Below are 14,158 nucleotides of genomic sequence, written 5' to 3' on the forward strand. Positions count from 1 at the left end.
AAAATGTTGCAACTATTTTCTCAAATTACGTTTTATTTTTGTACTAGAATAATTATTCTTCATTATTTATATTGATGGCCTATTTATAATTTTTTTGACCTACTAACCATTTTTTTAATATAGTACAATGCTTAAATTAAATCGAAAACTAAAAAGCTTTATTTCATTTGTCTATAAAACTAATTAAATATACTTCAAAATACACTATCTGATTAAATATACTTCTTAATTGTTTGTAAAATATCTAGTTGACAATCCAACATCAAATCATCTGGTACTTTTTTTAAATGAGGCAAGAGTGACTGTAAAAAATATTTGTCTGGATCATGCTGATCCAAGTTGCTATCTGTATTATTTTTTTTGCAACTTCTTTGCTTGAAATAATCTGTCAGAATTTTATTCAAGTCACTTGAATCTGCAGACACAGTCCTTTTTCTTTTTGAAGTTCCTGGTGGTGGGGTTGTGGCATTCTGATGAAAAGATGAAGCACTTGATTCATTTGCCATAAAAGTCTCTTTCCTTGGTGTAATAAAATCAAACACTCCATCAATATTCACTACTCCATCACTATTTTGAAGGCTGGTTTCTGCAGACTGTGAAAATTCTGACTCTTGATTATCTGCAGACTGTAAAAATGTTGAATCATGACTATCAGCAAAAATGGTGGTGGTGTAGTCCAGTGGATTCTCACTAGTAATACCACTTTCACGCTGAACAGTATTTCCTGTAGTTTTTCTGCTTCTCTCCACAATATGGCTATGAAGGAAGTTCATTTTTTCAACAAGTTTTCGCTCTTCTGGCTTTAAGCTTGAATCAGCACTAGAGCCACTGGGAGCTTTTCCTTTTTTCTTCAGACGGACATAGCGATCCCTCAAATTACCCCATTTTTTCACAAGCTCAGTAACTGAAAAAACAACAATAATTACTATGTTTAGCAATTTTAGACATGCTCTTTTTACAGCAAATTCAACTGGGACCTACATAGCTATTCCCTATAAAACAATATTTTGTAGATAGAAAGGGTAAATGAAATGTGAAAGAAAGATCCTTTAAACCAACTTAAGCTTGTTGTCACTTCAACAACATTAAAAATTTGTAACTTTCTTATATCAATACTATTCATTGATTCTGAGTTAAAGTACTTGCTTGTAGCAAGAAAATTATTGTCTTTGATGCGCTCAACCCATATATTTCTGTTTTTATTTCTTAGCACTATGTTTAGTAATAGATTTGTAAAGTATAGTTATTCTGTTTTTTTTTTTATAAAGTTTTCAGCTAAAAATGGTGTAACTGTTCAGTCTTCAAATGTTCAAAGTTACTTTGTTTTGAAACTGAAGGAACACAATTGCTGAATAATTCAATAGGGTATAAAATCTGAGTGAGTAAAATAGTATGTGGGATAATGACTTAAGTTGACTTGTAATATATTACTTGAGTTTCTTTACAAAAAAGACAAAAAGCAGATATTAAATCATTCACATCCCTTAAAGGCTCTTTGCCATAAAGTTACACATCTCTATATGCCCTATATGTTTTACCAAATCCTCATTTATAAACTTCTTCACAGTATAAATACAAAACAAGATGCCAACAGTACATGGAACAACATAAGAAAAAGACATTGCTCAACATATATGCAAATAGGGAGACTAATTGGGGGTTTTAATCATCACAGTTTTGAAATTATAAGCAATGACCTCCTTTGATTTGAAAGCTTTGTTAATAATAAAGATAATCTAACAGTGTCATTCAATCTCTTTTGCTACATGGTTTACTAATGACAATGTAAAATATATAGCCAATGGCATGGACTATATATGAAACTTTAGTGATTGTTTTGACTTGCATTGTTTATTGTAGGCTACTTATTTCCAACAGTATTGCCATTTTCAGAAAAAAATCAACAGACTTTCATGTACAGCCTGGCTATTTTGATAGGCTATATTATAGCTAGATAGCTCAAATTGAAGAATATCAGGTGAAAGGAGACTAGGCTAGGATGCAAGGTAGGCTACTATTCTAGATCCAGAGTTCCATAGGAGGAAACAGTCTATAAGCCTAATACTGAAAGCAGTAGGCTACCACTAGATTCCTTATTTTATGTTCTCTTTATGTATCACATTTGTGTTTTTGACAACGCACCTTACCCTCCTCTTAAATATGGGCTACCAGATTTAGCCCTCAGTAGCCAACCTAAAAAAATACCAAATTTTACTGAATAATGATTAGGTTCTTAAATATAAAACATATCATGTATTTTATCAATCAGATTATGATGTTTCTAGCATTATTAACCACATTTTAACCATTTTAGCCTAGCCTATCTTAAATTCTTTATTTTTTATGATCTTAAATTCTTTCCACATTAAAGAATAATTTCAACAATGGGTCTAATTATGAACAGGCCTAGAAAAAGATTACTTCCAAAAGAGTTTCAATTATTATAACAGATACAGTTGGCTAGGGTAAAATACCAGTAGGCTAGGCTAATTTTGTTTCAAATATTTGAAAAAAACAACAACAGAAAAATCAATTCAAATATATAATGCATTGTTAATTTTTTCAGCATTACTTACAGACTGCTAGTAAGTGAAATAACAATATTTAGCAAAACATACCCTAGCCTACAAATCAAGAAAATGCCAAGAATACTCACCACTAATGTCTTTACCAACTGAAGCAAAGCTTTGGCTCAGACTTTCCCACGAATTCTGCTTCAATTGCCTATCCTTGAAACCAGGGTCCTTTGAGCTATATAAATATTTCCTAGCTTCTACAAATTCAATAATTTGTTCATCAAAAACATCCATTTTGGCTTTTAACGTAAACGTAAGAAGTTGTTGTTGTTGTTGTTGTGAGAGGGATGATGGAGCATACAGAATTGACTCTCTTCACTCCAGATACGCTGGTTTCATATGCTATTGCACTGTTGTTGTTGTTGTTGCCTCCAATCTAAAAAAAAAAAAAAAAAAAAAAAAAAAAAAAAAAAAAAAAAAAAAAAAAAAAAAAATCAGGGAGAGCTGTGGTTAAATGTAATCTAATAGTTTTGTTTCTCTCAAAAACAATCCTAGTATTCTCGTCATACTCTCTTGTTTTCCTGTTTCAGTTATACCAGTAATTTCATCATAATCAAAATTTCCACCTGCATTATTTTTTACATTTTTTTCAAGTAAATGTCTTTCTTGGTTATATTTTGAGCAATTCATTATAAGGTGTTCTGCATCTTCATCTATCTTGCATAGATCACATAATGGTGATGTTGTAATTTTCCATCTGAATAATGAAGCATTGGTTTTGTTGTGTCCTGTTCTAATTCTGAAAATTGTGTTTGCAATGTTTTTGTTTGGATGTATTAGGTTCTTGGTGATGAAATTGTCTTTTACAATTTTTAGATATTTGTTTTTGCTTTTATTTTTGAAAAGAAGATGCTCTTCTTTTATAAGATGTTCTTTGATTCTTTTTTGTATTTCTACAGGGTGGTTGGTAGTAAGTAAAGAAATTTGTTGTGTAAGACTTTCTTTTGCCATCTTATCTGCCATCTCATTACCATATAGCCCAATGTGCGATGGGATCCAGATAATTTTTATTGTGAAATTTCTTTCTTGGAGGGTTTTGATCATTTGGGATATTTTTGCCATTTCCTTTGTCGGTGAGACTTGGTAATTGGCAAGATATAGAAGGGAGGATAGTGAGTCAGAACATATTAGGAAAGAATCTGGTGTTTCAGTGTTTTGTATTTCTGTTATGGCAATTTCAATTGCTTTAATTTCAGCTTGGAAAATCGAGGACTCATCTGGAAGTCTTTCTTTTATTGAAAAATTTCGATTTTCAAACCAGACACCCAGTCCTGTTTTATTTCCTTGTTTAGAACCATCTGTGTAGATTTTTTGGGAAAAATTGATCTCATTAATATATTGCAATGTCAAGTTTTTTAGGTATAATGGTTGTTCTTCTGTTTTCTTTAGGATTTGTAGTTGCAGTGACGTGTCAATACAAGTGAGTCCATTCAGAGGTTTGTAGTGTTCAATTTTACAGATTAGGGGATTAAACTCATTTGTGTAACTTTTCGATATGAAAATAATTGCAGGTAAATGATTTGTTTGCTCATTTGGAAAAAAATTTATTTGATCTATGATGTTTGTTTTGATTAGGTCATTGCTGGTAGTGGTTCTTTTTTTTATAATGTAATTAGTGTGTAATATTTTCCTGCGTGTTTTTAGGGAATATGTGTGTGTTTCAAGGTGTAGTGCAGGTATTGGTGTGGATGGCATAGCATTTGTTATTTTTCTTAATGTTTGATTCCATTTTACATCTAATTTGTATAGCAATTGTTGAGAGGCTGTAGAATATAATATTGAGCCATAATCCAATTTGCTGAGAATTGTTGATTTGGTTAGGAGTAGTAAAATTTTTCTTGGAATGTCATTGAATTTACTTGCAATTGCATTGACAAATGTTTGTCTTTTTGTAATTGCTTGTAGAGTGTCGTTTATTTGTTTTTTCCATGAAAGTTGGCTGTCAAAGGTTACACCTAGGTATTTTTGGGAAAGTTGAGTTTTTATCGGCTTGTTGTTTAGTTTTAGTTTTGGATTTAGTATTTGACCAGTATGTTTGGTGAACATTACAAGATTTGTTTTATCTTCAGCTAGGGTAATTTTATTTTCATTTGCCCACAATTGGACATGATCAATTGCTTTTTGGCCACTTGTTTTTATTTTATCCATTGAGTTTCCTGTGATAGTTATGGTGATATCGTCTGCATACATGTATAAGTTAGTTCGTTGGAGATGATCTGTTGTCAGGTCACTTACATATAGGGAGAATAGAATTGAGCTGAGAACTCCCCCTTGTGGTACTCCAGCTTTTATGTTTCTTTCAGAGGATAACACACCATGGGTTCTCACACAAAATTTTCTGTCAGAAATCCAATTTTTTATCCAGTTTTTTAGTTGTATATCTATGTGTAGAGAGTTTATTTTATTTTTTAAGATTTGTAGGTCGACTCTATCAAATGCTGCTGCTGCATCAAAGAAGATTGCACATGTGACTTGATTATTACTGAAACCTTTTTTTATGGTGTGCTCCATCCTAAGCAATGCATCCAGAGTGGATCTCCCCTTGTAGAATCCGCACTGCTCTGGCTGAATTATTTTTTGTGTGTCATTTATAATTTTTTTCTTGATTATCTTTTCCATGAGTTTTCCTAGGCATGATAAAAGGGATATTGGTCGGTATGAAGAGGGTGATTTAGGATTTTTTCCAGGTTTTAATATGGGAATTATTATTGATTTTTTCCATTTTTTCGGTATAATATTTTCATTTAGTGATTTGTTAAATAGATTGGTAAGCTTGAGTATCATATTTATTGGAAGTGCTTTTAACATTCTGTTATCAATTTTATCAATTCCAGTTGCACCTCTTTTTAGCGTCTTTAATTCATTAATGATGTCATCAGGTTTAATTATATTTGATATTGTGCTATTGTTTATTGAGTGGCTATTGCTTTGGTGTGTGTTGGTTGTTTGTTCTGTTTGAAAATTATTTTCAAAGTGATTGGCTAGGACTTCTGATAACTCATCAGGGTTATAATAATCTAGCTGATTTATATGAAGTGTTTTTGGTTGTTGTGAGGGTATTTCCCTCTTAATTATTTTGTGGAAGTTCCTCCATAGATCTTTTAGAGGGGTATTGTGGTTGAATTTGGAATTTATAAGGTTTGTCCATGCAGTGTTTCTTTCTTTGATGATGGTTTTTTTCATTTGTGCTGTAACTTTGTTAAGCTCTATTTTGTTTAGTTGTGTTGGGTTTCTTTTGTATATTTTCCTGGCTTCTTTTCTTTTGTGCTTGGCAGCTTCACATCTGGCCGTCCATCTAGGAGTGGAGTTTAGCTGTTTGTGTGGTTTTTTTTCAATTACTTTCAGATGTTTTTTTGCAGTTTCATAAATAATTTTTGTGATTTCATCTATAGAATCATTTGTTGGGAGTAGGTCAATATGATCTAAGTTAATTAGTTCTAGCTCGTTTTGCCACTTTTTGATCCTTCTTTCATTAAATGACCATTTATCAGGGTTAAAAAATCTTTTATTTGGGTCATTGGAATTTGTTTCTATGTATAAGGTGTAGTGATCACTATCAAAATCATGGGAGGAGTGTATAGTTGTTTGGAGTTGTAGGTCCCTTGAGATTATGGTTAGATCTATTGTTGATATTTTTCCAGTTTGCTTGCATAAGTGAGTTTCAAGATTGCAGGGGGTGGCTATGTGGAGGTTTAGATCATTTATTATTTCTAGGAGGCAGTTAGCCTTTTGTTGATTTTTTGCCTGTGTGTTCCATGTCTGATGGTGTAGGTTGAAGTCACCCAAAATTATTTTGGGGTTTTGAATATTTTTGAGAGTGCTCCATAGTTGGTTTTTATCAAAGTTGTTAGTTTTGTTATTATAGTAATTTATAATTGAAAGTGTATTCCCATTGATGTTATTTATTTTTATTATGCCAATTTCATTATTTCCACCAAAGGTGGTGCTGATTTCTTCACTGACAAATTGGTCCTTTATAAGAGTACATAATCCCCCACCCTTTATATCACATCTGTCCCATCTGTAGCATTTATACCCATTAAATGAAATTTTAATTTTTTTTTTTCAGGAATGTTTCCTGTAGGCATACTATATCTGGTTTTTCTCTTATTAGAACATTTTTTAACTCTATTTTTTTGCTATTGGTCAGGCAGTTTGTGTTTAGTTGTATTATTTTCATATTTTTCTTTTTTTTGAAAGTATTTTTCTTGTTGGATTTTTTGTTTCTTCATTGCTTTTAGTGATGAATTCATCTTCCTTTTCCTCATTTGATAGCTCAGATTCTGTATCTGAGTCTGTGTTATCTTTTTGTGAGATTTTTCTTACAAATGTTTTAATTTGTTTCATTTTGTTTTGTTGCAGAGTTTTGGATTTGGGAATTAGGTCCAAAAGCATGGTTATAGCTTCGGTTAATTTGTTAATTACTTTTTCTTGTTTTTTTATTGATTCCTCGAGTCTCTTAAGGGTGGTGGATGTCTCAGAAGTAGGTATAATAGAAATTAAGGGTGCTGGAAGTGGAGGAAATTCACTCTGATTTATGTTGAATTCTGTTTGATTTTTGATTTTTTGTTTTGCATGTCTGATGGGTATATTATCTGTGATAGACACCTTTAAGATTTCATTTTTTTCTTTCTTTGCAGGGCATATATTAGCATTTGCTGGATGTTTTCCTTTGCAATTAGCACAATTTTGCTCTGTCCTTGGACAATCACTGTGGGCATGGAGCCCAGCACAGAGTAGGCATCTCTGGTTTGATCTGCATTCTTGGGACTTGTGTCCAAATCTCTGGCATTTAAAGCATTGTGCTGGTTGTGGAATAAATTGTTTTACTTTTTTATTTATCCCCCAAAAATTTATTGTTTTTGGAAAGTTCTGTGGATTTTTGTACATCACTAGAATTGTATATACTGTTTTGGATTCATCATTGCCTATTTTTACTATTTTTTCAATTTCTGGGTTTTCTTTGAGTTCATCTTCTACTTCAGCAAAGTCTGCAGTCTCTTTTTCAATAAATAAGATACCTTTTTTTCCGATTATGTTGTTTTTGAAGTTGTCTGCTTTTTCTTTGTCATATTTTTCAAAGATTATTTCATTGTTGTTGAATTTTATTTTCTGTAATGTGATCATATCTGGAGTGATTGGTGTTCTTGTTTGGACAACCATTGAGCCGCCAGGGCCAGGTGCCTCAATGATTGTTCCATAGTTGCCCAGTTCTTTTTTAAGGATTCTGGCAACTAGTAATTTGGCTCCTGGGGTCATTCTTCCTTTAATTTGGTTTTTGTACTGTATCCATGCTAGTACAGTACAATTCTTATCAAGTTTTTCAAGATTATTTGTAAAATTATGGTCATCATGGGGATCCCCCATTTTTTCCTCCTTGAGGAATCTTCCTTCAAAGGTATAGGCCTATCAATAAAAAATGAAAGATAATAATTTCGCAACGACAAGGCAAAAAGATTTATCCAAACACAGGTTCAGGATCTCTCAAATTCAATTCTACAACTGTGTAATTTTTGCAGAATAATCTTTGCTCTTTTCTTCCTCCCTATTGAGTCACGTAAGAAGTTAAAATAAATTGAACTTCTTCCGTTAAAGCTCTCGTATACGGTTACGGTTACAGTTACGTTAACGTAAGATCTTAGGAAGGATTATTGAGCCTTACGGATTCCAGTGTGAAGGAGATAACGGAACGCCAAAACTCAATGTGAAGGAACCTTAAAGAGTAAGCTTTTAAAAGGGGGCAAACCCCCGCATATACGTAATATAAATATACAAATTTAGAATTTCGTTATGTAAGTTAATTCCTAAGTTAAGCATAACATTCAAAAAATGTTCATAAGAAATTAGAAGTTCTAGTTGCCATTTTAAGAAACAAAAAATTGGAACGCAACTAGGCCTCCTCCATACTGTTTTTTTCTCAAAATCTCCTGATCAAAACTAGGAGAAAACTATTTAGCAAAAAAAAAAAAAAAAAAAAAAAAAAAAAAAAAAAAAAAAAAAATATATACAGATTGAATTTTAATTATTCATCTGCAGACAGCTGAAATCGAAAACTATTAATTTAAAAACGTTTAGAAATTAAATGATAAAAACAGTTTTTTTTAACTGAAAGTAAAGAGCAACATCAAAACTTAAAACAAACAAAATTACTCCATATATTAAAGGTGCTTTCCCTCCTCAACGTCCTGCTCGTTATGCTAAAGTTTTTTTTTAACTGTTTTAAAAAGTAAAGTTGATAGAAAGAGTCAAAATCAAGTATAAAGAACGGGACATTGAGGGAAAAGCCCATTTAACATACAGAGTAATTTCTGTTTGTTTTGAGTTTTAATTTTGCTCCTTACTTTCAGTTATAGAGCTTTTTTTCCATTTAATATTATTATAAAAAGGATTAAGTCTTGTTATCTTTTTTGGTGATTTCCTTTCATATTTTCAATGATTTTTTGTTTTTCAGTGATCCCATGTCTGTCCTGTTTGCAGATATACAGGGTGTATTCATATCCATTTTGAATGTTGTAAAACTAGGCAATATCAAATTCTACAGATAGAATTTAGGAAGTAAAAGACTATTACCTATCAGGGGAAACAATTTTACTTAAACAAACATTGCAAAACCGGAAGTATAGCATATTTTCCCAATTTTGCCATTAACTATCCAACCAATTTACTTGATGATAAGGTTTTTAAGGCCTTTTATTTTTTTATTATTTTCTATTAAGAACAAAGATGGATTAACTAAAAATAAAATAAAAAATATGTGCTCAAAGTAAAAAACAAAGTTGAAATTTAAAATGACCAACAGTTTTTATGTTACTCAATAGGTTTTTCCCCAAATTACTCGGAGGGAGGAGGTCACCCCCCCCCCCAATGACACAACGGAAAACACCCTCACTTTTGAAAAAAAATCAGGAGAGTAGAGAGGGAATATCTCCACTACTTGAAAGAAATGATTCTATTTGTGGTAATGTTTATTAGTTTCAACTTTGACTTGATTATTTATTTTAGTTTAAAATTGTTTAAGGATTCTTCTATTAAATTTCTACTACTAAACAAACACTACAGTACCAAGCTACCTGAGCCAAATACAGCTAAGAATGCCCCTCCTTAGTCTCAACATATTAGAAACCTTTCTCTTAAAAACCTATCTGGGAGTTCCAAATTCAATTAAATCCTTTCTTAAAACCACTTCCTATTTGAGGACAAATGAGGTTACTTTTTGTTTTGACCCTATATAGTTGACTGACGAATATAGCCTTTGGCAGTCTGTCATCTTTCAGTCACAAAACCTGTTATAGCAATCTCAAGCTTTTAGTCACTATAGCCCTGGAAATCAGGGCTAAACCACATTTTCCATTAAGCTAGTTGCTTGAAATACAATCAGTGAGACAGGTATATGACTTTATTATGACTTAATTTGGCTATTTATTTATCTTTGAAAAAAATATGGTTTAGGAAACCAGTATTTAATATGAATCATGGAAAAAGCATTAGGCTGTAATGATAATTTTGATGTTTCCTTATATTTTATTTGTGACATTAAAAAACCTTTTAACTTAGTTTCTTCTGTTTGTGGAGGCAAAAAGATATAAAGAAATTGCATTCCCTTATTACTGTTGGTGGTACAACTAAAAAGGGGAAAAGTTAGACCCATATTGGCATGCCTGAGGATTTGTTCCTATTCCCTTTAGAGACTTTCTGTACTCTGATTTATATTCATATGTATTTTTATTTTCCTGTGAAAGAGAAAAGAAAATTAATTTATGAAAGAACTTATTTTGCATACCAAATCATCACTATATATTCAAAACATACCTTTGTTATGGCTACCACTTTCCGGGGAGTCAGAGGGGAGTTCAGAAAAACTTTGCAAAATACCAAGAGGTAGTTAATATTCTAGCATTAATTCCAAATTCTATGTTCCAGCTTCTCTTGTCAAGATTTCTTCTCTTGTCAAAATATTAGCCTAGCCGATGTGAAATTTATTATAATTAGTGGGTCTTATGAACGTTTATTTAACCACCAAGAACTTAGAGTTGAACAATAGACTTACATAAGCAGTTTATAAACATTAAGTGAAGCTTGAAGCCTCTTGTGCATACTTAATTTTGAACCACTGGATATGTGCCCCTAATTTGTGAAATAAAGCCATTTCTCCGTATTAATTGTGTTTTAATCAATTCAGTGGTACCCTAAGTAACATTTTGACAGGCTAACCATAGTGCTAACCTACTTGCCCTGCTAGGCTACAATGAAATAACATTATTCTGGATTTTTGAATTTCTGATATATTATTGATAGACGTTTGTTGAAGATGTTGATCTATACTGTTATTAGTGAATAAAAGCAAGTGGCATGAAATAATAATTTCCCAAATTTACAAGAGACTAAGAACACTTATCAGTGTTTGAAAGTGCTTGAATTGACAAACAAAAAGTGCTTAATCTGAATAATAATAACACTGTATTTACCTGTTGTTGTCTAGATGCTACCTGTGCCCACAAAGTTACACTCTTATTTGCGCATGAGAACTGGGTCTCAGAATCCACGTTTGATTACGATATTGAATTAGGCAAGAACGATGATTTTGAATTTGGGAAAATCCATATTCTCCACTGAATTCAAAATTTCTCTGACAGATAGTGTGCAATTTCTGACAGATATTGGCATAACAGTATTGTGTAGCAAAAGGGAGTAGAATCTAGCATAATTTGTTTATTGACATTAAATGAGCCGTGAAGCCTTCTTTCAGTGGGCCACAACACAGGTCGTTTTAAATTTTATGCTCTGTTATTTGTCCGTGACTAAACACTGAACATTTGGCTATTTTTCGAAGAGTCATGGCTGGTAACAAACGGGCACGTTCTAGTGCAGTAAAAGGACAGGACAAATGTTCGTCTTGTGCAATTAATTTAAGCGAGGAATCAGGTGCTATGAATTGTGATGATTGTGATTGCTGGTGATGTATCGCAAGTCTTGAGCTCTAAGAACCAGAATACATCTTACTTACAAAAATGACTCGTTGTAAAGGTTGTCAATGAAAATGTCCAATATGCAAGGGAAACATCCAAGCGAGCAAAGTTAATGCTTCCGAGATTGCACGAGTTGTTGATGCGTCTATTAAGAACTCTCTTAGTGGTTTTGAGAATGGTTTTGAGTGGGATGCCGTTGAGACGTCCAACCATCGTCATCACTAACCAGCGATTCTACAGGATTTAATGCTTATTTCGCTGGACAATGCGATTTAAGGTAAGATACCTTCTTCTTCTGCAACGAAATTACAGACATCTAAAACAATCAAATACAAAAAATATACTGCTATTGAAGTTCATATGGCCCTTATTAATATGACAAATCAACTAGCCCAAAAAAATAAACAACATTCAGAGTCTTTAGACTCACAATAAAGCTAAATTGATGGTTGCATAGCATTTATATTTATTATATCTGAGAATTTCACTTTAATCCAAAACCAAACATTTCCTGTTAATGCCAATCGATATCTCTTGATGAGCTGATCAAAGTACTATAGATCAAGGTTTATTCATACAAAAATTTGTTAATGCAAACCATCATTTAAAATTTCAATAGCTTGTCAACTTAAGAATTGTGGTATACATTAAGAAATAATTCTTTTTCAACTCCTAAGACAAGGGATACATATGTAACAATTTGTTGTTAATCCTCTGTCATGATTGCAGTATTTTGTTTGTATCATTTTCAGGTTGGTGTACCTACTATTCTGTATACCAACTTCAAAGAGATTTGAGGGTAGAAAAAATTCAGTTTCAAAAAAACAAAAAAAGGGCCTGCAAGCAAGAATAAATCGCTAGAAAGCAATAATCTTGTTCATAAGGGAGTTAGAAAATGGGATGCAGTTCTTACCAAAACGGCCTACTTGCTTCGAAATTTAAAATTATCTTCTTGAAATCAGAATAATCAACACATTTAAATCTTAATTTAGAAAAATATAAACATTACAGTTTTAATCTATAATCCCCAGCTTTTTGAAAGTAATATTTACTTTTTGAAAATCTTCCCACTTGAGAGCAAATCGAGTTTAGCAAACACCAATACTTTTGAATAAAATCAAATAAATATTCATGCTGAAGATTACCATACATTTCTTGAATTACATTGTACTTGTCCTTGTTTTGTTTCTTTTTTTAAAATTAAAATAGAACTTGTTTTTTTATTAGAATATAATTTTTTTCTAATAACAAGAGCCAAGAGCTCATATGGCACTTGTGACAAGGTTGTAAGAGCCCAGAGCTTCTTCCCACCAAGTTTCATTACAATCTTTCCACTTTAAACATTTTCCAAGATTTCAGGTTTCCCTTTCCAACTCCCCTCAATGTCACCAGATCTCGTAAATGTTTAAAATAAGCGCTCTGAGACACAATATCCTTCTATATATCAAATTTCGTTAAGATCTGATTACCTGTTTCTAAGTTGAAAATACCTAAATAATTTTTACAAATTATCCGTCCCCTACTCTCCCCCCTCAGATGGTCGAAGTAGGAAAACTACTATTTCTAATTTAATCTGGTCTGGTCCCTGAAATGTGTACTGAATTTCATTTTCCTAGCTTATTTGGAAGTACCCAAACTACCAAAACCAGGACCAACAGAACAACTGACAGAAATTGCAATCACTATCTGTTAATTGGTAAATACCAAGTGCCATAAAAAAGACATCAAGTGGTATGTTTACTTTATTCATAAAGTGATCTATTTAGAGTGTTCAATATTTACTAATGAATGCTATATGTAAATGATTCTAGAGGTATGTTTGGCCCATGTTTTTGCTATTTGGATTAGGCCAAAGACTTTTCCTAACTACCTTTGCCCGAGTATCACTTTGGAGCAAAATTTTAGGCCCCAATTGATGTCTTGTACTCTGCCAATGATCGAAAAATTTCACTAGGAAAATCTTCAGTGGTCAGTAAATCTAGAAATTCGCTCTTTCCTTCTAGACAGGGGCAATCCTAAGCAGATGCTGCAAGTTCCCTTAATCTATAATTTTAAAACCCAGTGTAGTGGAATATTCAATCATCAACTAGGCTAAAAAGGCAAAGTTAGCATAGGCTGCTACGACTAGGCAAATTAGTTTGTTCTATACTTGACAATGCTATAAGGGTAAAATTCTCAAAAGTAGGTATAATCTTTAAGCAAGAGTGGCAAAGGCTAGACCTATTTTTTTTGCTTATGTCAAACAACAAATTAAAATATCAGTTGAAAATTTGGTAAAATTCTAGTTAATTGACTTCTTGCTATCTCAGAAAGGATTCAGGCAGAAAGGAAAATGAAACTTTCAGGGATGAATCTACAGACTAAAGTATGTCCCGGGAGGGTATTTTGAAGCAACAACCTCTACTCCTTCTCCCTCTAGAGGGCCCTGACCTTTGATGACCTTTAAAAATATATGTGTTACAAAAGTGAAACCTAGCAAAATAGATCTTCTGCTTAACTGAAGTACAACAAAGTTGTTTTCAGGTCCATAGCTTTGCTTAATTCCATTTTATAAGGTTTTAAAGATATACAAATACACTTCCTAAATTTTGAAAAAAAAAACCATTGATATGGCTC

The 14,158-nt window shown here is 32.3% G+C and overlaps 3 protein-coding genes across 7 annotated transcripts in view; all 3 read right to left on the minus strand.

Annotated features, from left to right (window-relative positions):
• LOC136034435 (zinc finger protein ZFP2-like) overlaps window positions 1-14,158 on the minus strand; it is a 163,926-nt gene that overhangs the window by 47,302 nt on the left and 102,466 nt on the right. The gene's annotated exons all lie outside the window — the stretch shown is intronic.
• Window positions 142-11,872, minus strand: LOC136034430 (uncharacterized). Of its 3 annotated transcripts, none has more exons than XM_065715606.1 (3): window positions 11,581-11,872; window positions 2,657-2,952; window positions 142-904 (listed from the first exon to the last, which is right to left on the minus strand). In XM_065715606.1, the coding sequence occupies exons 2-3, from the start codon at window positions 2,808-2,810 to the stop codon at window positions 213-215; spliced, it is 846 nt and encodes a 281-aa protein (XP_065571678.1). In that variant the 5' UTR covers window positions 2,811-2,952; window positions 11,581-11,872; the 3' UTR covers window positions 142-212. The 3 variants fall into 3 exon arrangements, with proteins under 3 accessions (XP_065571678.1, XP_065571676.1, XP_065571677.1); XM_065715604.1 differs by lacking the exon at window positions 11,581-11,872 and adding an exon at window positions 8,045-8,121; XM_065715605.1 differs by lacking the exon at window positions 11,581-11,872 and adding an exon at window positions 8,019-8,116.
• LOC136035064 (uncharacterized) lies at window positions 3,027-4,766 on the minus strand. Its single transcript, XM_065716661.1, has one exon. It carries the CDS (start codon window positions 4,764-4,766, stop codon window positions 3,027-3,029), a length of 1,740 nt encoding a protein of 579 aa, XP_065572733.1.

Source organism: Artemia franciscana, chromosome 13 (assembly GCF_032884065.1).
Source record: "Artemia franciscana chromosome 13, ASM3288406v1, whole genome shotgun sequence".
Lineage (NCBI taxonomy): Eukaryota > Metazoa > Arthropoda > Branchiopoda > Anostraca > Artemiidae > Artemia > Artemia franciscana.